This window comes from Caenorhabditis remanei, chromosome IV, assembly GCF_010183535.1.
Source record: "Caenorhabditis remanei strain PX506 chromosome IV, whole genome shotgun sequence".
NCBI classification, from domain to species: Eukaryota; Metazoa; Nematoda; class Chromadorea; order Rhabditida; family Rhabditidae; genus Caenorhabditis; species Caenorhabditis remanei.
This window is the reverse complement of record NC_071331.1, coordinates 9,331,295-9,353,253: the sequence shown is the minus strand read 5'-3', so window position 1 is coordinate 9,353,253 and position 21,959 is coordinate 9,331,295. Positions and strand designations below refer to the sequence as shown.

At 36.4% G+C, this 21,959-nt stretch overlaps 6 protein-coding genes across 6 annotated transcripts; 1 reads left to right on the top strand and 5 right to left on the bottom strand.

Annotated features, from left to right (window-relative positions):
• Positions 1 to 1,298: 1,298 nt before the first annotated feature.
• Positions 1,299 to 3,165, bottom strand: GCK72_013042 (uncharacterized protein; the record flags this gene model as incomplete). The annotated part of the gene is made up of 4 exons (XM_003096531.2): positions 1,299 to 1,711; positions 2,551 to 2,626; positions 2,670 to 2,895; positions 2,945 to 3,165. The coding sequence occupies 4 exons, from the start codon at positions 3,163 to 3,165 to the stop codon at positions 1,299 to 1,301; spliced, it is 936 nt and encodes a 311-aa protein (XP_003096579.2).
• A 1,067-nt stretch (positions 3,166 to 4,232) lies between these two features.
• GCK72_013041 (uncharacterized protein) lies at positions 4,233 to 4,876 on the bottom strand (the record flags this gene model as incomplete). The annotated part of the gene is made up of 2 exons (XM_003089993.2): positions 4,233 to 4,525; positions 4,576 to 4,876. 2 exons carry the CDS (start codon positions 4,874 to 4,876, stop codon positions 4,233 to 4,235), a joined length of 594 nt encoding a protein of 197 aa, XP_003090041.2.
• A 1,841-nt stretch (positions 4,877 to 6,717) lies between these two features.
• GCK72_013040 (uncharacterized protein) lies at positions 6,718 to 7,128 on the bottom strand (the record flags this gene model as incomplete). The annotated part of the gene is made up of 3 exons (XM_053729597.1): positions 6,718 to 6,819; positions 6,871 to 6,983; positions 7,080 to 7,128. The coding sequence occupies 3 exons, from the start codon at positions 7,126 to 7,128 to the stop codon at positions 6,718 to 6,720; spliced, it is 264 nt and encodes an 87-aa protein (XP_053584369.1).
• A 562-nt stretch (positions 7,129 to 7,690) lies between these two features.
• On the bottom strand, positions 7,691 to 8,003 carry GCK72_013039 (uncharacterized protein; the record flags this gene model as incomplete). The annotated part of the gene is made up of 3 exons (XM_053729596.1): positions 7,691 to 7,739; positions 7,786 to 7,903; positions 7,955 to 8,003. 3 exons carry the CDS (start codon positions 8,001 to 8,003, stop codon positions 7,691 to 7,693), a joined length of 216 nt encoding a protein of 71 aa, XP_053584368.1.
• Positions 8,004 to 14,450: 6,447 nt separating this feature from the next.
• GCK72_013038 (uncharacterized protein) lies at positions 14,451 to 14,876 on the top strand (the record flags this gene model as incomplete). Its single annotated transcript, XM_053729595.1, has 3 exons — positions 14,451 to 14,527; positions 14,570 to 14,732; positions 14,784 to 14,876. 3 exons carry the CDS (start codon positions 14,451 to 14,453, stop codon positions 14,874 to 14,876), a joined length of 333 nt encoding a protein of 110 aa, XP_053584367.1.
• Positions 14,877 to 18,081: 3,205 nt separating this feature from the next.
• On the bottom strand, positions 18,082 to 18,740 carry GCK72_013037 (uncharacterized protein; the record flags this gene model as incomplete). Its single annotated transcript, XM_003091305.2, has 3 exons — positions 18,082 to 18,180; positions 18,226 to 18,504; positions 18,660 to 18,740. 3 exons carry the CDS (start codon positions 18,738 to 18,740, stop codon positions 18,082 to 18,084), a joined length of 459 nt encoding a protein of 152 aa, XP_003091353.2.
• Positions 18,741 to 21,959: the final 3,219 nt, after the last annotated feature.

Here is a 21,959-nt window from a genome sequence, read left to right as displayed (position 1 = left end):
AAAGTCCGAAAATTTGAAATTCGGACAATTCCGAGATTCCGAAATTCCGAAATTTTGAAACTCGGACATTTTTTAGTGTCCGAAATTCCGAAATTTTCCTGTCCGCACACCCCTGGCACCACCCGGGTAAAAGTTCTGGCGGAAATTGGAGACGCTATCATGACCATCTTTACAGGGAGTTGGGTAGAGAACAGGGCTAACTTACCATTCTTTATTTCTTCTAGCTCACCGACGTAGGGATAATTCGTTCCTTCGGATAGACAGGAGCGGGTTCTGTTCCACTTCCAGCTACTGATTATTTTTGTTGAGCCGACGCAACGTGCAAACTTGTGCCACTGGTCCACGACTAGTTTCAAGCCTGGGTGGTGCAAAGTTGGACAGATGTGGTGGAGGCCACTAAAACCAAAAATCCCTAATTTTGGATTCTGTTTCAATGATATTGTTTTAGGACGAGTTGTCGGAGAACCTAGATTTTTACTCATATACTAGGAATTTGGCAACACATCCGAGAGGAAAGATCTGGTGCAGGTCAAATTTGAGCTCGCACCGCAATGCACAAGTTCCAGTAGATGTCCGTTCCGATCTGATCCCACTAATCGAAATTGGAATCTGAATATGTAATCTGTTTCATCGTTTTGGTATATATGTGGGAAGAACCTTTTGTATTCTTGAGAAACCGAACAATAGTATGACGATGAAATGGAAACTTGCAGAAATACAAAAAGATCAAGAGTTATTGCCGAAGTGAACAGATGATGTTTGCTTTTGACAAGAGACACGTTTTCTCCAAATTTTGCAAAACTATCACTCAAGAAATGAATAGAAATCAGTTTGGAGACATAAATACTTAGGATGTGTGAAACAAAATTTTTTGGTATTATCGAAATAAAAAAGTTCCGACATTTTTTACCGACGCGTGTTTGCGGACTCAGTGCTAAATTATTAAATTTTGCACTTTTTTGTACTTTTTGGAACTTTTTTGTCGCGACAATAATTCGACTGTTTCATCATCAAAATATTGCACTGGAACATTTCCGAATACTTGGTGTGAGATTTTTCCGCATTTTGACGAAAAATGATTGAGCAGAAAGGTGAAAAAAATTGAGACAATTTTATGAACATTTGATCTTCAAGAGCACGAAAATTCGCGTGGGGGCCAGAAGCTGCCGTAATCCTAAGATTCGCCGTGATCATTACGCGTACCAGATCGATATGACTGTTAAAGTATGAATTCAAAACCATGAACACGTCTTTGCAAAATGAACACTTTATCAATTCATAACCCAAAAAACTTTCATTTAAGGGGACGTTGGTTTTGGTTTAGGAGTATAATACTGTCCGATTGCAGTAACTCCCGTCAACACTTCCTTCGTGTATTCATTCGTCCCAGTCCACGTCATCGTCTCAATATCACATTTAAACTCCACTGGTTGCATTTGCCCGTCCGTTGAATTTGCAGCTCCTTCATACGTTTTGAATTTCGTCTCATAGCATTTATCATTTTTCTTGTACATCACAGTGGTCACCATATCAATCTGATTGTTTGCTCCCGTATGTGGGTCATAAAATGTTTCTCTAAAACTCGAAGTTTCCACGAGGAAGACTGCTTTGCACTGCATTGCATGATACTGAGGAGCACGTGCTGTGTACACGGCCTTATTGGTAGGAGTATACACACAGTCTGATTGTTTGAGTGGTGGGCATGGGCATTCTGGAAATGGCATACTGTTTTGGATAGTATTCATAAGGTGAGGGTGAAGAGCACTGTGCTGATACATGGGTCTGAGCGCTAAATTTAAAATGATTTTTTAATTTAGAATTCTTTTAGTAGAATTGGACTGAAAAATACCTGCGACAGTTGAAAAACTGATTAAAATCCGGGAAAACTGGTATAAATCGGCTCAGAAAGTGGCCGATTAAGCTGCGTATCAAAGTGCCACAACGAAACAGCGAATTGAAAAAGTTAAAGTTTGAATTTCCCTCCAAGTCTAGTGAAGCGCGTTTAATATCAGTACGCACACTTACAAGGAAATTGACTTTTAGAATTCTCTATAAAATTGACCCTAATAGTTTCGAGTTTGCTATTTTGTTGAGTTCTGTTTTGTAGCAGTTCCATTTTTTTTAAGTTCCACTTTGTTCAGTTCTATTTTTTCCTGTTCTATATTTTCACAGTTTTATTTTGTCGCAGTTCTATTCTTCCGAGTTCTAAACTCAAATACCCCCTGAAAAAGTGCAAAACTCCCGAAAAGTTGGGCAGCGGTGCTGATAGTCTTGACGCATAAGAGCTGTGGTTTCTACAGTAAATTTCTTTATCAACAGTGTGCAGCTACATATATGATCTGGTCACACTATTATGTCCGCTTCTTCGACAACCGAACTTCCCCAAATTATCAAAAATATAAGATCTTTCGGAAACAGAAGTTTTACTTTCTGTCGTTCAAGTTTTCCGTAACTCCGAAAGTTTTACAGTTTCAAAATATCGATAACAGACAAACTGAACAGCTCTGAAATCGATAAAACGGACTTCACAATTTACCCAACATTCCTTACCAAATTTATTTTCCACAGTTTCTCCGACACATTGACATCCGTAGCCGCTTGACACACAGATTCTGTTACGGGTATACTGTAAAACTTGTAAACATTTCGAAATTCGAAAAGACACAAACCTCAATTTTGCCCGGCGCAGTTTCCTTCCATGCACTCCATGCACTCCATGTCCCATTATCCGGGCAACAATAAGAAATGGGCGCCAGTTGAGCCACGGTTCCACAATGATACAAGTTGTTGTACACGATTGGAGTACTTCCATCACAACATGGTTTGGTGGGACCATTAGAACGAGGGTAGTTACAGGCTTGGGTGCCGCATGGTTTGATTGCTGAGTTGGCGCCGCTGAAATTTGTTTTAATCGTAGAAAAATTAAGACAGTAGCGTTGCTCACCTGCATGGACAATTTGGAGATGACAAGCAAGTTCTTGTGTATGTCAAATTTGCACATGCTCCACAAGTAGCGGCACAATTTCCATTAGCCACCCATTCCGACCACATCCCTACAGTTGGACATGCTGGACAAGTTGCCGCGTTGGCAATCGCAGGGAAGAGAATCCAGAAAATGAGCATAACACAAGATGGTTTTGCAGTTGGAATGTCACGGAAAATCATAAGACGAGGAGAATATAAAAGAGGGTGTGAAGGGTGCTCAATAGGTATTTGCATGACAATAGGAATGAAAAAGTGGCATCGGAGATCGGGAAGACCAAGGAAAAAAGGAAAGAAGTTCAAACGTTCATAACGATAGAAAAGTTGTAGTTTTGAAATGGGGACAGATGAGGGTACGGAGAAGTCAAAAGAAAAATTTTTCAAGCTGATATTATCTAAGTGGAAGGTGGGCAAAATCTTAAAGTGGCGGAAAGCTGAATTTCGCTAAACCCTGGTTCTCAAACTTTGCTAGATTTCAGAATTAATAGAGTTATGAAACTTTCATCCGGCCCATACTAGCAAGCAAGTGGTTCAGAATTCTCACGTCAAATACTGAAATTGATACTATTTTACAAGGGATGTATTTAGAGGCGCTACTTTCAAACGACCTTTAAATTTGGTTATATGTATTTTCGACCACGAGGAGTCCATTTCTGCAGTCAATTCCTGCTAAATGTCTCTGCGAGCAGAGGTTATGAGCTCTCAAACGTTTAAGATGGTTAAGCTTTTTCACATGGAATTCCAAATCGACAAGTAGTATACGCAAGATATTCTCATTTTTGCAACGTACGAGCTCAGGTAAACCACTGGGGATCCCAAATAGAACCGCGCGGTGACGTATACACGACCAATTTGCAATTCCATGTGAAAAACTTAACTATCTGAAAAGTTTGAGAGCTTATAACTCTGCTCGCAGAGACATTTAGCAGGTTTTGACTGCAGAAATGGACTCCCCGTGGTCGAAAATACCTATAATCAAATTTCTAGGTCGTTTGAATGTGGCCCCTCCAAAGACTTCCCTTGTTAGTGTCCACCCGGGTTGCGATTTCTGAAAAAATACTGTTCCGTCTAGGCCTGATCTAACAAGCATGTGTCAGGTTGGGTAATTTATGGCTGTTGATTTCCCAGATTTGTTCATGTTCTTCTCTCCATTTTATCTTTGATTCTTTAGTGACCAACTTTCAACTGTCAGAACTATTTGCAATGCTCATAACTTTCATTTCTTATATCAAAACCCCAAAGAACATGAATCAGCCAATATTATTCAAGTTGATTCCAAATGCTGCCAACAAGTTCCCGAACAGTTCCTGAAGATATGCGAGGATCTGTGCAACGAGTTGATCGAGACTTTGCTGAATAGAGCAAAGAGGTCCGTTGCAGGAGCTGGGAGTGGAGGTGACAGGGGATGGAGTTGAAGAAGGAGAGTCAGATTCAGCGTCTGTGTGTCCAGGCGAGATGGTCGATGGGTCATCTTGGTTATTGCCTGGCGTAGATGGTTCAGGGGGTTGCCCGGTACCGGGGGAGGCTGGTGGGAAGGTAGAGTCTGCAAATAAATGATTATTTTGTGACCGACACTTCATATTTTTAAATTACCTCCAGGAACGACAGTCGGATCAGAAGTCGGTGGTGCATCAGTCACGATAGTAGCGGATGGATTAGCTGGAGACGATAGCCCAGGGGATGTATGATGAGGAGTTGTTGGTCTTTTGGTACGGAGGTACGGTGGTGGAGGATCTGGAAATTCGAATTCTCCACCAGCACCCAAAGTGAGACTGTCGAGAAGAGAGGCATCAACTGCATTGATGGCACAGTTTGGATCGGCAGTTGGATTTCCACCATAACACACAGAAATGGATAAGAACACCACGAGAGAATAGAAAAGTTTTTGGTACATTTTCGAAAAATATGAAATGTTGACTGGGAGAAAGACTCGAAAAAACGGTTTTCTAGGAAAGTTTTCTATTGTGATGCAAATTTGATAACAATGAAGGATACACAATGTTATTTGACGAAATCAATAGAGAAACGGTGAAAGGTCATGATTTTCAGAACCAAGACGATTCAAACTAAAGACATTTCGAGGCATTTTGAAACTGAAATATTTCAGAACCAAGATATTTCGGAACCAAGGAACTTTGGAACCTTTATATTTCGGAGCTGAAAATTCTGGAACCATAAAATTTCAGAACCAAGGCATTTTGAAAATATACCAATTCGGAACTGAATAATTTCGGAAACAGGACATTTCAAAACCGAGACGTTTTATAATCAAGAAGTTTCGGAACCAAGAACGTTTCAGAGGGGAACCTTTCGGAATTTAGACACTTTAAAACTGGAACAATCGGAAACCGAGACAATTCGAAACCGGGAAATTCTCAAAACAAAAAATTTTGGGGTGAGAAAATGACCTCGCGTGTGTATTCAAAATAAATAAATAAAATTATTTTTACGCTGAAAGTTAATGGGAAAATAGAGCAGGAGGGTGTTTTTGAATCACTTTGAGGGACCATAACTTGTTTTTGACTGATTTTCAGGCTTACAGTTAGAAGGATTTTCTTTTTTTCTTACAAATTCTGAGACGATTTATATTTAAAAAAAACAATAACGTTTTGTTTTGTTTTTCTACCTTTTAACTGGTGATTCCTGTTTCACTGTAATGTTATAGTGACATCAAGAACCTCATTTATTCAATAAATAGAAAAATTACAATGAGAAGAGAGACACACAGCGGGATCCAACCAACTGCTCCGTTGAGACGTGTCGATGTGCCTCTTCGTATCACTGGTTTCTGAAATGAGAAGATCGTTGATGACGTGTATGTACTTTTGCATGGAAATCAGATGATTTTTCTCGAATTCCCGATCAAAACTACTTCACCAAAGAAGAATTTCTATCCGGTTGGGCTTAGGCAGACCAGCGTGCCACTCTCTCAATTCATACATTTCTTCCCAAAAAAGGGAGTCCTAGTGGTTCACAAAGTGAATAGCTCTAGTTGAGAGTAGTTCAATTTTTGATTCGATGTTCTAACTTTGTTTATTCTTAAAATCGTGAATGATCTTATAAACAATGATACTCGATTTTTTCTATCGCAAAAAAAGAAAACAAAAAAATAAGAAGCGAAAAGGTTCGAACTCGGAAGGAGCATATCCAAAAGCAAAACAATTAACCACTAGGCCAAACCTTCACTCTCGCGGAAAGGTGGAAAGGATGATAAGAGAAAAGGGGTGTCACGCAAAGAGAACAAATGTCACGGGGGAAGGAATGGGACTGATCGGAGGGAAAGTGTGAATCCAAAATGAATCAAGTATTCGAACTCACCGTTGTTTCTTGTGTTTTCCTTCTAGATGGATTGTTTCATCATAAGACAAAAAAAACTCGATTCGCCTTGATTTTGTTTGTTCCAGTTTGAATTTATGTCCTTCATCCTTTATTCTGAAAAACTAACTAGATTTTCTTAAAGATATGAAGGAAAATTTCGTAGATTTTCGATGATTTTCTATCCCTATGATTAGTTTTTCACGGTAACATTTCCGACTTGAAAGGTTCCCTTGTGAGAAGGAATGAGAGCAACCCACTGCGAGAGGGTATTTTTAAGCACTTTGAGAGCTCATAACTTGTTTCTGATTGATTTTCAGACCTACCTACAAGAGGATTTTCTTTTTTCCTTGAAAAGCTGAGTCGATTCATATAAAAATTAAAAAACTTTTTTTCTCTACCTCGTTGGTGATTACTGTTTCAATGTTCTTTCATAAAGATAAGTGCAATGTATGAACAGTACGTTCTTCCACAGAAAGCATTTCCATCTTCTCGATGAATGGATCCACGTGGATCCGGAATCTGAAAACGAAATGAAAAAGTTAGATAGCAGAGATTTGGTAGATAACATACCGGTTTTTCAAATTGTCGTGGCTTGGTTCCCAATTGTTTTCTTCCTTCGTTCTTCTCCAAAAGGAAGTCATGGGTATTATTTTCTTTTGTTTTTTCACTTCTCTCCAAGCCAACTGCATAATGCGTACATCTGATTTTACTGTGAATAGAGGAGACTTTGTTTCTGAAAAATGACGATCTCGACAAATTTTAAACCTTTCAAAACAGACTGTGTGGCATCAGCAAGAAGCAGCAATCCCAATCTATTCCTTCGTCCATTTGTTGATATTTAGATAAATCCATTTATGACGTCGGAAATGTGTATAGTAAAGAATAATTAGAAACGGAGGAACTAATTTAGTTCCTCCTAGAACAATTCCTGCCCAGAATGTTTTCAACGCCACAAGTACCACGTGTCTAGAAAAACTAAATTTGTTTTCTGGAAACTTAAGGTCACGTTGAAAACTGATTGAAAATTGAAAATCGGATTTGAATATTTTCTTGCGTGAAATGTTTTTTTATTCTTTTTCAGACTACAGTCTCGATTTTAGCAGTGCTCATGAAAAAAAGAGAAAAAAAATTAGAGCGAAAATCAATGAATGAAGAACACTGCGAGAGGGGATTTTTGAGCACTTTGAGAGGCCATAACTCTTTACTGACTGATTTTCCGACCTACCTCCAAGAGGATTTTCTTTTCTACTCAAAATTCTGAGTCGATTCATATTGAAAACTCAACTTTTTTTACTCCACTACCTCTTTGGTGATTACTGTTTCAATGTTCTTTCATAAAAACAAGATGGAAATCTCACTTTAGTTCATAACTTAAAAATTATTCGATTCTTCATGATTTTGTTGGTTCCCATTTATACTTGTGTTCCTCTTCTTTCAATCTGGAAAAGGAACTCGATTTTCATAAATATACGATGGAAGACTTACTTTTTTCTCAAACTCTGGTAAGCAAGTTGTGGATGTGCAGTAATGGAAGAATGTTTTCTTCTCCTGCACAGACAACATTCCAAGTTTTTCGATAAATTGAGATATATGGATCCTGAATCTGAAAACGAAATGAGAAAGTGAGATTGCAAAGAGTTGGTAGATAACATACCGTTCCTCAGATCATCATGTCTTTGGGTCCCGTGGTTTTCCTCCTTCATTCCTTTCCAAAAGCTAGTCATTGGTATTATTTTCTTTTCTTTTTTCACTTCTTTCCAAACAAGTTGAAGGAGACGAACATCGGATTTTACCGTGAACAGAGTTGACTTGGTCTCTGAAAAATTACGATCTGTTTCAAATGCTAAAACTAAAAAACTTACTTCACTTCAAAGGCTGTTCCGTACAGTTGTCGTCTGAATTATCTTCTTTTCCTTTTTCGCATTTCGCCATGCTAGTTGAAGAAGTCTCACGTCCTCTTTTACAGTGAAAATGGGAGACTTCGACTCTGAAAAATTACGTTCTCGACAACTTCTAAACCTTTTAAAACTAACTCTTTGGCAGTATCATGTTGCAGAAGGTCCAATCGATATCTTCATACAATTCAAACCTTTATGGAGAAATGCAAAAATTTTCGGTTTCAAAACTTTTACTTATAATAATTCATCCATTTGTTCGTACTTATTTTTTTTAATCCATTTATGATGAGGAACCAAATAAAGTGAAGAACGGAGAAACCTTTAGTTTCTCAGAAAACATTTTCTCTTTGGATTTTTTGAATCCACAAACACCACGTGACTAGAAAAAATAAATTTGATTTCTGGAAACTTCGGATCACGTGGAAAACTGATTGAAAATTGAAAATCAGATTCGAAAATTTTTTGCGTGAGGAGGTTTTTAAAATTATTTTTCAGACTGGATTTCTATGTTTTCAAAGAAAAAACTGAAAGTTAATGGGAGCAACACACTGCGCGAAGGTGTTTTTGAGAACTTCCAGAGGTTATAACTTTTTTCTGACTGATTTTCAGACATGTCTCCAAGAGGATTTTCTCTTTTTCACAAAGTTCTGAAACGATATATATTGAAACAAAGTAAATTTGTTAAAACTTCTTCACGCCCACAATCAGTGATTACTGTTTCTATGATAAAACTAAAAATCTTACTTCACTTCGAGAGCTGTTCCAAAAGGTAGTCATTGGTATTATTTTCTTTCCTTTTTTCACTTCTCTCCAAACAAGTTGAAGGAGACGAACATCTACCATGAACAGAGTTGACTTGGTCTCTGAAAAATTACGATCGCGACAAATTTTAAACCTTTTAAAACTGACTCTTTGGTTATATCATGTAGCAGAAGGTCTAGTCGATACCTGCAAATAATTTCAACCTTTATGGTAAAATCAAATAAATTTCTGTTTCAAAACTTTTACTTATATAAAAATTATTGTGACGGCAGTAATCGAAGAATTTTAAATCCATTATTGAGGAGGAAATTAATAAAGTCTAGAATGATTAGAAACGTAGAAACTTTTAGTTTCTCCTAGAATATTTTCTCTCCAGAATTTTGAAAGCGACTAATACCACATTCAGCTTGTTGTATAACTTTACTAACTTTGTTTTCTGGAAACTTAGGGTCACGTTGAAAACTCATTGAAAATTGAAAATCAGATTTACAATTTGTCTTGCTTGAGTGGTTTTGATAAATATCTCTGGAAAGAGACAGGAAAGTAATTGTGTGCTGTATTTTTTAAAGTCTGAATCGACTCAGAATTCTGGGGAAAAGAGAGCACCGACTTTCTCGCAGCGCTCTTTGTCATCAAATTCAAGCATAGAAATTATTTTTCTCATTTTTCATTGATTTCTTCTTTATGTGTTTCTCAAAAATGTTCACATTGAGAGTTATCGGAAGCAAAGTAATGCGGGAAACATTTGCCTCCAAGCCTAGTGGAGTGCGTGTAGTTTCAGTATTCACCCACAGAACCCGTGACTTCCTATTTGGAACAATTGATAAATTTTCTCAAATAATGACTTATTGTAACAATAATCCTTAAAAAGAAAGATGAAAAAAAAAATGAAAAAAATGAAAAATAGAAGTTGGAACCGAACTTGAGTGGAAATTTTCCAAAACGGAGGTGTCTACCGACTGAGCCAATTGAACCCTTTCTATCTGCCGTGTTCAGTAATTTATAAAGAGGGCATGCTTCGGAGAGGAAAAGGCAAAATCCTGTGGTTAAGAATCAGAAAATAGCTAGGATTTGACCTCGAATTTCACCATGACAGTTATCTATAAATCAGGTTTTGAAACAGGATTTGTAGATTTTCGATGATTTTCTATTCGTATGATTAGTTTTTCAAGGCAGCATTTCCGACTTGAATGGTGTCTTTGTGAGAATTAATGAAAGCAGCGCGTTGGGAGATGGTGTTTTTGACCCCTTTGAGAGCTCATAACTTGTTTCTCACTGATTTTCAGACTTATCTCCAAGAGGATATTCTTTTTTCCTACGAATTCTGAGTCGATTCATATAATAAAATCAAATCTTTTTTTCACATCTCTATCTCCTTGATGATTACTGTTTCAATGTTTTTTCATATACGATGAAACTTGACAACGATGTTGACGTACAATGTATGAACAGTACACGCTCTACCGCAGAAAACATTACAATTTTCTCGATGAATGGGCCACGTGGATCCGTAATCTGAAAACGAAATGAGAAAGTGAGATAGCAGAGAGTTGGTAGATAACATACCGGTTTTTCAGATTATCATGAGTTGTCTCCCAATTGTTTTCCGTTTTCACACGTCTCCAGAAATTTGTCATCTGGAGTATTTAAGTGAAGAACGATGAGACACGGAGAAACTTTTAGTTTCTTCGAAAATATTTTCTCTTCGGATTTTTTTGAATCCACAAACACCACGAGTCTAGAAAAACTAATTTTGTTTTCTGGAAACTTCGGGTCACGTTGAAAACAGAATGAAAAATGGTTTTTTTAAAATTATTTTTCAAACCAGATTTCTATGTTTTCAAAGATAAAAAAGCTGGAAGTTAATGGGAGCAACACACTGAGATAGGGTGTTTTTGAAAACTTCCAGATGTCGTAACTTTTTTCTGACTAATTTCCAGACCTACCTTCAAGAAAATGTTTCCTTTTCCCCCGAAATTTTGAGTCGATTCATATTTTAAAAAACCAAACATTTTTTCCTCTTTAATCATTGTTTCAATGTTATTTTTAATGAAATGCTTCTTGTGTCCATCTTCTTGTTGTTCCAGAAGCTTGTTATCCGGATTTTCTTTTCCTTTTTCGCTTTTCCGATGCTAGTTGAAAAAGCCATATCACGTAGCAGAAGGTCCAATCGATGTCTTCAAATAATTCAAGCTTTTACGGTAAAATCAAAAAAAGTTCTGTTTCAAAACTTCTACTAATAAAAAATAATGTGACGCCAATTATTGCGGAACCCCAGTCCTTTTCATCACCATAAGTATAGATGTCCATAATCGAGAGATACGAAGGAAAGGAAGAAAATCGAGAAAAATGTGAAAAGAGATGACTTGGACTCTAAAAAAATACGTTCTCGACAATTTTAAACTTTTGAAAACTAATTATTTGGTAATATCATAAAACAGAACGTCTCATCTGGGTCTTCGAAGAATTTATTGAAAAATCAAAACTTTTTTTTATTTCTCTACCCGTAATCTGTGATTACTGTTTCGATATTATGTTATTGATTCTTTGATAGGTTTTGCTCCACTACCGTACGTTTAAAAAAAAAGTTCATTGTCATTATGGTTTCTCTCCATGCCAATTGCAGAAGTCGGATGTCGCTGACTCTTTATTAGGATGACTTTTCAGAAAATCCAATCTACGCCTTCAAAGATTCTTTCATAGGAATTGATATCTATTCATCGATCAGAGCAGATTTGGAGAAAGATAGAAATTCAGGTGAAACGTAGGAACTGTTTAGTTTCTCCTAGAATATTTCCTTCAAAAATGACTTCGTAAAAAGCGATGTCCATTGTAGAAACAGAGCGAATTGTTGAAGAAGAAAGAGTCTCTCGCAAGTGAAGTTATTTGATTATCTTTATCGGTATGTTGTTCACCGACTCTCTGGTATCCCACTTCCTTATTTTCAGACTTGTCACGGTCCGGGCCGAAATCAAAGAAAAATCCCGGTCCGGGCCGGTCCGATTTTTGACAAGTCTGCTTATTTTGTTTATTAGTGTTCGCCGTTCCCTGTCCATTGAAAAGGTATAATTTACTGTTTCGGAGAGGGAATAATTTTTTTTGCTCCTTCACTGAATTTAGTGTTCGATGTGAATAAACTTTCTATCGTGTCTTTATGAAAATCTAGTTCGTTTTCCAGATTGAAAGAAGAAGGACATAAGTTAAAACTTGAATTAACAGAATCTCGAAGAAGCATTTCATTAGTAATAACATTGAAACAGTAATCATCAAGGAGGTAGAGAAAAAAAAACGTTGTGATTTTATTATATGAATCGATTCAGAATTTCGAGGAAAAAAGAAAATCCTCTTGGAGGTAAGTATGAAAATCAATCAGAAACAAGTTATGGTCTCTCAAAGTGTTCAAAAACACCCTCATGCACTATTTTTCCATTAACTTTCAGCGTAGAAATAATTTTCATAGTTTCTAACCACAAAAACATATATTTTGGAAGTTTCCCGGTTTCGTATTTGTTTCCAATTGTACTAAAGTACTCTCCAATTGTACCAATTGTGAAAAAGTGCGGTTGAAGAGAAGTAAGTTTTTTAGTGTAGCATTGAAACAGTAATTATCAGGTAGGTAGAGATGTGAAAAAAAAACGTTTTGATTTTTTATATGAATCTACTCAGAATTTCGAGGAAAAAAGAAAACCCTATTGGAGGTAGGTCTGAAAATCAGTCAGAAACAAGTTATGGTCTCTGAAAGTTTTCAAAAACACTCGCTCGTAGTACGTTTCTCTATAGGGTTTCGGTATAAAAATTATATTTTTTGAATTAAAAAAAAGTTTCAATTTTTGCAAATAAGTCAAATTTTCGACTATGTTTTCAAACTGTAATTCTTTGCATGCAAATTTTTGCGATAAGAAATAAGGGAAAAACATGAAAATAATTTTTACGCTGTAATTTAATGAGAAAAGTTGGCGAGAGGCTGTTTTTGAGCACTTTGAGAGACCATAACTTGTTTATGACTGATTTTCAGACCTACCTCCAAGAGGATATTCTTTTTTCCTCAATATTCTGAGACGATTCATATAAAAAATCAAATCTTTTTTTTCTCTCTACCTCCTTGGTGATTACTGTTTCAATGTTCTTTCATAAAGACACGATGGAAAACTCACTTTAGTTCAAAATCTTGAGAGGAAGTTGTTGAAGTGCAATGTATACCTGTGCTCGTACTTCACAAAAATGAGAATATCTTGCGTCTACAGGTTGACCATGTGAAAAGTTTGAGAGCTCAGAAATCGGCTCGCATGGAACATTTAGCAGGTTTTGACAGCAAAAATGGACTTCCCGTGATCGAAAATACCTATTACCAAATGTATAGGTCGTTTGAAAGTAGCGTCTCCAAAGACTTCTCTGCTCTCAAAGTGGGTTTTTTGATGGTCTCCAAACGTATTTTTATTTCCCAATGGTGAGGAAAAGGGGCTTACGTATTTTTTTCTTGATTTAAATATCACTGCGAGAGGGTGTTTCCGGCCACTTTGAGAGCTCATATCTTGTTTAAAGAGAATTTTCAGACCGAACTTCAATGGAATTATCTTTTTCTCCGAAAATTCTGAATCGATTCATATAATAAAATCAAAAAAAATTTTTACTCCTTTACCCCCACAATTGGTGATTACTGTTTCAATGCTACACTAAAAAACTTACTTCACTTAGAACGCTGATATGATCCTTACATCTGATTTCACAGTGAAAAGTTACGATTTGGAGTCTGAAAATTTGATTCTCAACAAATGTTCAACCTTTTAAAACTCCTATTTCGCGATTCTTCTCGATTCGGTTTATCTTGATGGTATTTACAACTAATTGAATGTCATTTTTTTTTACAATGAAAACAATTTAAGTTTTTTTAAACACATGGTGTTCGTGGCTTTCAAGATTTTCTGAAGATGAACTATTCAAGAAGATTTTTATCTCCCTAATTTCAATATTCATAGTCAAGACCACAATGACAATGACTAAATTTTGGAAACAAATGAAGGCGGAACACAACTGGAAGACTTCACACGAAACATGTATGTTATTTACCAACTCTCTGCTATCTCACTTTTTCATTTCGTTTTCAGATTCAGACATGTACTCTCACAGTATATCGAGAAACTGTAGTTTTTGACTGTAATTGAGAGGGTTATTTATTTTTCGATTTTTTTTATAAAATCGACTCAGAATTTTGAGGAAAACATAAAATACTCTTGGAGGTAGGTCTGAAATTTATGAGCATTGCGAAAATTGAGTGTGTAGCATGAAAAGGAAAAAAAACACGCAAGAAAAAATTCAAATTTTCAATTTTCAATCAGTTTTCAACGTGACCTTAAGTTTCCAGAAAACAAATTTAGTTTTTCAAAACACGTGGTGTTTGTGGCTTTCAAAAAACTAAAAAGAGTAAATTTTCTAGGAGGAACTAAATTAGGTCCTCCGTTTCTAATTATTCTTTACTATATACATTTCCAAATGGGTTTATCAAAATATCAACAAATGGATGAAGGAATAGATTGGGATTGCTGCTTCATGTTGTTGCCACACAGTCAGTTTTGAAAGGTTTAAAATTTGTAGAGATCGTAATTTTTCAGAAACAATGTCTCCTCTATTCACGATAAAATCAGATGTGAGATTGATTCAATTGGCTTGGAGAGAAGTGAAAAAGGAAAAGAACATACTCCAGATGACTCCTTTTTGGAGAAGAATGAAGGAAGAAAACAATTGGAAACCAAGCCACGACAATTTGAAAAGCAGGTATGCTATCTACCAACTCTCTGCTATCTCACTTTCTCATTTCGTTTTCAGATTCCGGATCCACGTGGTTCCATTCATCGAGAAAATGGAAATGTTTACTGTGGAAGAGCGTGTACTGTTCATACATTGTACGTATCTTTATGAAAGAACTAGGGATGTTGCAGGCCGCCTTCGCCTTCACGCTGCGCCTGCTTCATTTCCTAATCAGGCGAAAAATGCCGTATTCATTTCCAAGACAGGCGATTTTCGCCTGTTTAGTTTTTTTCTCGCAGGTTTTCATTACCGCTTTTCATTTTTCGGCAAGTATTTTTTTACGCTTTTTGAAATTAATTTCTACACAAAATTAGAAAAAACAGCATTTTTTACCACTGGGAAATGAAACGCGTCAAAAATTTGCTTTTTAAAAACAGGCGAAGGCGGCCTTCGCCGGAAATGAAAAAGGCGAAGGCCGCCTTCGCCTGAAATTGAAGCGGCAAATATCGCCGTCGGCGGAAATGAAAAAGGCGAAGGTTACCGTAAAACGCATTTTTAACATCCCTAGAAAGAACATTGAAACAGTAATCACATGTAGAGAAAAAAGTTTTGATTTTATTATATGAATCGACTCAGAATTTTGAGGAAGAATAAAATCCTCTTGGGGGTAGGTCTGAAAATCAGCCAGAAGCAAGTTATGGTCCCTCAAACTACTTTAAAAACACACTCTTGCAGTGCGTTGTTCTCATTAATTCTCACAAAGAAACCATTCAAGAATACAGCCATGAAAAACTAATCATTGGAATAAAAAATCCTCGTTAACCTACTATTTCAAAACCTGCTTAATGTTTCTTTCAAGTTGGGAACAGAGTTGAGCGGAATTCCGCCTTCCGCCTTCCGCTTTTTTTCCGCCAAAAAAATTTTTCCACCTTCCGCTATTTTAAGATTTTTTCCGCCTTCCGCCTAGAGGAGATCATCTTGAAAACTTTGTTCTCCAACTCCAACTGATGTTTTTTGCAGCAAAAGACTATCCGTTTTTAACGAAAAAAGCGAAATTCAACACAAATTGAACCATTTTAAGGGCTTTTTACAACAAAATAAGAATACAATTTTATTCTTAAAAATGACATTTTATTCCGCTTTCCGCCTTTTGGCACTTTTTTCATTCCGCTTTCCGCCTTCCGCCTTCCGCCATTTCAAAAACCGCTTTCCGCTACTAGAATTGGTTTTTTTTTTTCCATTACTAGAATTGGAATTGGAGTCTGACTTTTTAGTTGTCACTTTAACATACCATTGAAACAGTAATCACCCATTGAGGGGGTGAAAAAGTAAAAGTCGCAGACTCAACCAGGATTGCGAATGTGAAAAACTATGACGTCAGGAATAATGGTGTCACTATATTTTTGATAATCGAAGGTTCTGAAACAGAAATTTTTCATTTTGCCATCAAGATTGTTTTCTAGGAAAAACTAAAAAGTTCTTCCATTTCTCCTCAATTTCTATCTTCATTGTCTCTGAATCTCTCTATTATAGACAACAATACTTAGGATGAAATTAAATGAAGGAATTGATTGAATAATTGTCGTCACAATATTTTTTATATGTAAAAGTTTTGAAACAGAAAAGTTTTTGATTTTACCATAAAGATTTCAGAATAGTTTTTCTTCCGTTCAGAAACTGTTCCAAACAAGTAACTATAAAGTTCAGAGCATTTCTGTAAATAGTTCTAATTCAAAAAATAGTATTTTCTCAAAACACGAGTACGGTTGCTCACGGGAAGAGGCACTCGTGACCGAAAACTTATAGAGCATGGCGGGTCCGATTTTTTCTACGATACAAACATCTTCAAACGTAACTAAAGAAAGCCTCGAGGAGACCGTAAAGTTATGGGGCGTGACCTATACCATTGGAAAGCTGAGAAAACGCTGATTCCAAATATATATTCAGTTTTTGCCCTCGCAGCCTGGTATTCGAGAAAAACAAGGTCAAAGTTCTGAAAAAATATTACCTTTTTAAAACGCGAAAACTGCAATAAAAATTTGAAATAGTTTTTTGTGTCAAACAGGCAGTAATTTGATCTTTTTTTGAACATTGAACTTGTTTTTCTCAAAAACCAAGCCTCGAGGGCAAAAACTGAATATATATTTGGAATCAGCGTTTTCTCAGCTTTCCGATGACTTAGGTCACGTCCCATATGTATTTCAACGGTCACCTGGATGCCTTCCCTAGTAAGTTGAATGAATTCTAAGATTTTTGAAATTTTCCACGTTTTTGAAACCACTGATTTTCTACACCCGAGAACAACAGTATATGAACTTGTACATGGTTACTTTTACATTATTTTTATTTTTATCATAACCATAGATTGGTCTGTTCCTCGTTTTACAGAAACCCGTGGGAATGAACAACTTAATAATTATCGAAAGTATTCCAATCAGCTCATAAAATTTTTGAAACAGCAAAGTTTCAAAAGTCAAATTTTCGAACCAAAAGGTAATCAGAGCATTTCTTTGACAGAAAGATTTAGGAGCTTAATTATTTTCTTTTTTGTTCTGAACGGACTAACTACTCCAAACAAATTTTATGGTCAATCGAAAAAATTTCTGTTTCCAAAATGTTATATTTGCTCTTTCAGAAGCGACGTGAACATTGCGTAAGCGACTGGAAAAATTGCAACTTTGACTTTTTTAGAGAACAAATCAAAACGTATTTAAATAATTAATCTGAGAAAACAATTTCTTCCTCTGAAATCTGAAATCGTGAGACGACTTTTTTCGTAAATTTGTCAATCTACGAAACTACATAAATTTCTCCTGTAATCATCCGAACTTTAGAACTTTTTTAAACGTGATATGTATTATCTAAATAATTTTTTGAGCCGAAAAACGCTAGGAGTCAATTTCTTTTTTTTCAGATTTGGTATTAGCACGGCAAGCTTCTATCAACCGCGCTCTGCCGAAATCGAGAAAATTGTGTGGAAAATTGAGAGACTCATAGAAAACGAGACATGGAGATTTCGGTGGAGCGCAGTAGTAAGAACTGTTAATAACTACTTCAAACAAATCTGAAACCTTCATTGTCAATGAAAAATTTTCTGTTTCAAAAACTTTATTTTAAAATTATAGATTGCTTAGCGAACTAATGCGGTATTTGCTAAACCAAGCTAAACGGTATATTTGTGGACACATTCTGCTACTAAGCATCGAGCAATTCTGAAAAATAATATTCTTTTTGGGTATCATGATTTTATAGAAACGAAAAATCAATTATTTATTTTGAAAAGTCTTTGACCCGAAAAGGACACAGGCACTTTTCAAAAACAACTCATGAAATAATATAAAAATTGAAAAAATTAGATAATCTGTTTATTCAAAATTCAAAATTTTAGTGTTTGACCGGTTGTCCACGATCTATTGTATTGATCGAAGTAGTGATCTGGGTTCACCTCCATCTCTCTTCTCAGCGATGTTTTACCCTGAAAAACATGATTTTTTTTCAAAAAATATTATCAGCCACCAACCTTTCTCTCTATTTTCTTCTCCTGGAGTACAAAAGCCACAAAGAAAGCAATAGCATATTCCGGTAGACATGCTGATAACTCCATCCAAAAATAGTACCAATGACGTGGCATCAGGGCGTTAAAATTGAGGAATAAAAATGAGGAGAGACTGTGGAAGACTTCGAAAAAGAACATCATATGAATGGGGACTGATATTGTTTCGAGGGATCGGAGGGATTCTTCGACTTGGTATCTTTTGGTGAGGGCGGAGCCACGTTTTTGGAGAGATGCTTTTAGTTTCTGAAAGTTTGGAATGGATATGGACAGACTACGAGCATTATTTTGTGTAAGAATGACTAAATAAAACAGAAAACCGAAACAGAGAAAAAATTGGTCTAGCAAAAAGTTCCGTGAATTTAAAAAATTCGGGTATCTCCTTCGTTATAAAAACTCACTTTATTCTTATACAGAAGATATCTAAAACCGGAATATGACACTGTCTGCACAATGATTGACATGGAGAAGGCGAGGAGCATGTTGAAGGGCACGGCTGGAATCGGAATAGATGAATTTATAACACAATTTTTTCTGTTTCAATAATCTGATTTAGGTTTTGTTGACAAGCAGTGTTAGTTCAGAGTTAAGATCGCTTCAATAATTATTATGTGCTTTCTAAAACATTTTTGATCTAAAATTTTTCGTGGGTACGATTTTTTAAGACATGGAGCACGTTTTGAACTTTTTTGGCTAGAAAGTAGCGTTTTTTTTTCGTTATAATTTTGGCAGTCTGACAATGCCGGTGGGGCTCTCCGAGATGTATTTTTCAGGGAAAGTTTTTTTCTGAGCAAAAATCGAGTCATTGCTGGTTTTTCAGTGCTGAGCAATCTAATTTCATCAAGGTAACATTAGAAAACAGATGTCGGTCCCCAAATTCGCCATTTTTCAATGAAAGCACTGATTTTTGCTCAAGTCTCAAAAAGAGCCTAAGATAAAATTATAGAGACGACAGAATATTTTCAACTTGCACTCAAAGAATAGGTATTCTATCAGACTGTCGTCGCAGAAATTGAGAAAAATTCGAAACGGTACATTTTTCATTTTTAATGAGAAAAATCTGAAAAATTCCAGTTTGCTTCTTGGAACACCGTGCATAGTTGAAACTCCGAAAAATCAGTTCTGACTCATGCATGTTATCAAACTGACCTTCTCTCGCGGCAATGCAATAAATCGCAGTTCCTCCAAATGTGGTTTGCGAATAAATGAGACCAAGGAACCAGGTGGCGAGACAAACCTGGAAGTGCAATGCATAAACTTTTGCATTTAATTTTTAAAGCTTTCAAATAAAAGCAAAGTACTGTCGAAAAAATAAAGTTTCGACAAAGATTTTCAAAAAAAAATTCGCGCGCTGAAACGCGCAAGTATAAATTTGTGGACGGAGCTTAAACTGCAAGCGGCGCGGTTCTTGATTTGGAAAAAACAACTGGAATTAGAACCGAGCCGCTTATTTAAGCTTGCAGTTTAAGCTCCGCCCACAAATTTATGCGCTTGCGCGTTTCAGCGCGCGAATTTTTTTTTTGAAAATCCTTGTCGAAACTTTATTTTTTCGACAGTAGTAAATAATCCGGATTTATCAGTTGGACTAAAATTATGTGCAGGTAAAAGAATTAGATAAAACAGTAAATATCGGAACTCAAAACTGAAAATGTTCTGCTTCATTTTGTTTTCATATTCTCCTAGATTTCGGTTGGTGTTAATTTTTTTTTTCCCCCCAAAAACTCTCTTCTCTACCTGAAAAATCAACAACCACGTCCAAGCGGTCCGATTCGTTTGATAAGTGGAAACCCGACTGGTGGCTAGACATCTCTCTAATACCAGTGTTGGCATGGTGTAAATTGCCAGGAACATTCCGATATTGAGAAATAGACGGAGGGAAAAACATCTGAATTCTTATTCTTGTTTTGGTTTTCTGAAAATAGGTCGGTTGTTGTTACCTCTCACTAGTCGAGATAATATCACAAGAAGATGTTTCATACATCACGACATGCCAGTTGTAAAGGTCGGAAGAGTGGAGGAATAATCTGGAATGTCAGAAAATTTGTAAGAAAGATTTTAAAATTTCAGAAAGTGTTATTTTCAGAACAAAAAATATCAAACGCAATTTCTGCCAATACTGAATATCGGTTGAGGTCTGCATATTTTACTGTTCTGAATATTTCACAAATTCGTAGGCATTTTTCGTTCAGTGTTTGCTGACCGATTATTGTATTGTATTGTATTGTATTTATTCTTCTAAAAATTATCAATATATGGGGCGAGAGGCTGAGAATGAATCCCTCACGAGACCATTCAAAGGGTGGGTTAAAGTGAGAGATGTGGGGCAACAAGTAAAAGAATGACCGGTATGAGGGGAATAAATAGAAGGCATTATAAATTGCGAAATAAGGTAATGCTGGGAAAGGTGGTTTGGGAGTACATAATAAGAATAAGCTCTAATAGCGTGTAATACTGGCTCCGCGACAATTCACAACCGCGACATTCCGCAACTGCGACATTTCGCAACTGTTTATTTCGCAACTGCGACGTTCCGCAACTACGACCTTTTGCAACTGCGACATTTCCCAACTATGACGTTTCGCAACCATTGAACTAGCAATAGTTTAACCTAGTTTTGCCAGAAAATGGGTCAGATGACTTTTTCTTCTATTTAATTGTTTTCAAATATGTTCCCAAACGTTTTGGTATACTCAACATTTTCAACTGACCCAAATATGCAAATGCGGTGTAGTTGCGAAACGTCGTGGTTGCGAAATGTCGTAGTTGCGAAACGTCGCAGTTGCGAAATGGCTAGTGGCGAAATGTCACGGTTGCGAAGTGTCGCAGTTGCGAAACCTACGTGAGTTGCGAAATGTCGCAGTTGCGGAATGTCGCAGTTGTGAATTGTCGCGGAGCCGTAATACTAGACGAAATTAGGGTATAGAACTCGGAAGGTGAGAGAAAATATGAGCTTTGGGAGGAAACGGCATTCCAGATGGGAATTATTCTACTGTCTGATTTATTACAGATGTGAAAATGACTACATATGTACAGTACCGTTCAGTAAGCTATATAATTTGGCCTTTTTCAATTGAAATTGTCCAACTTTGAGAGGGCTTTACGGTATCACTGATTGTCCCACAAAGTAAATTTTATATAAACCATAGAGAACAAAGGTAGAGTTCATTTTTGTACGAACACTTCCTAGAGAGTTATGGTCATTTTAAGGAAAAATCATTCTATTTTGCACTGAAATGAGACGATTTGAGGCTAAAATTACGTTGTCGATACGTGACTTGCTAGGGAGTGTCCGTACAAAAAATAAGCCGACTACAAAAATAAAGCTCTATTTTTTTTCTGTATGGTTTATACGTAATTTACTTTGTAGGATAATCAGTGATACCGTAACTCCCTGTCAAAGTTGGTAATTTTCCACTTAAAAAGGCCAAATTTTATAACTTACCGCACGGTACTGTAACTCGAAACATTCTAATAGATCTTATCATCGGCTTTTGTAATTTCACTTGTTCTCAATAGAGCTCAACTACAAGGCACTGTTACAACTTCTTTCCTGCACTCACCTATCCAAACAATGCACAAAAATCCCGGAGCAATGAACAATCAACAATATCCTTGTGTTCAAATGGTACAGTTGATTCTTCGCAATTCTCACAATCAGCCATCCCATCAGAGGAAGTATAAGCACTGACATTAATAAAAAG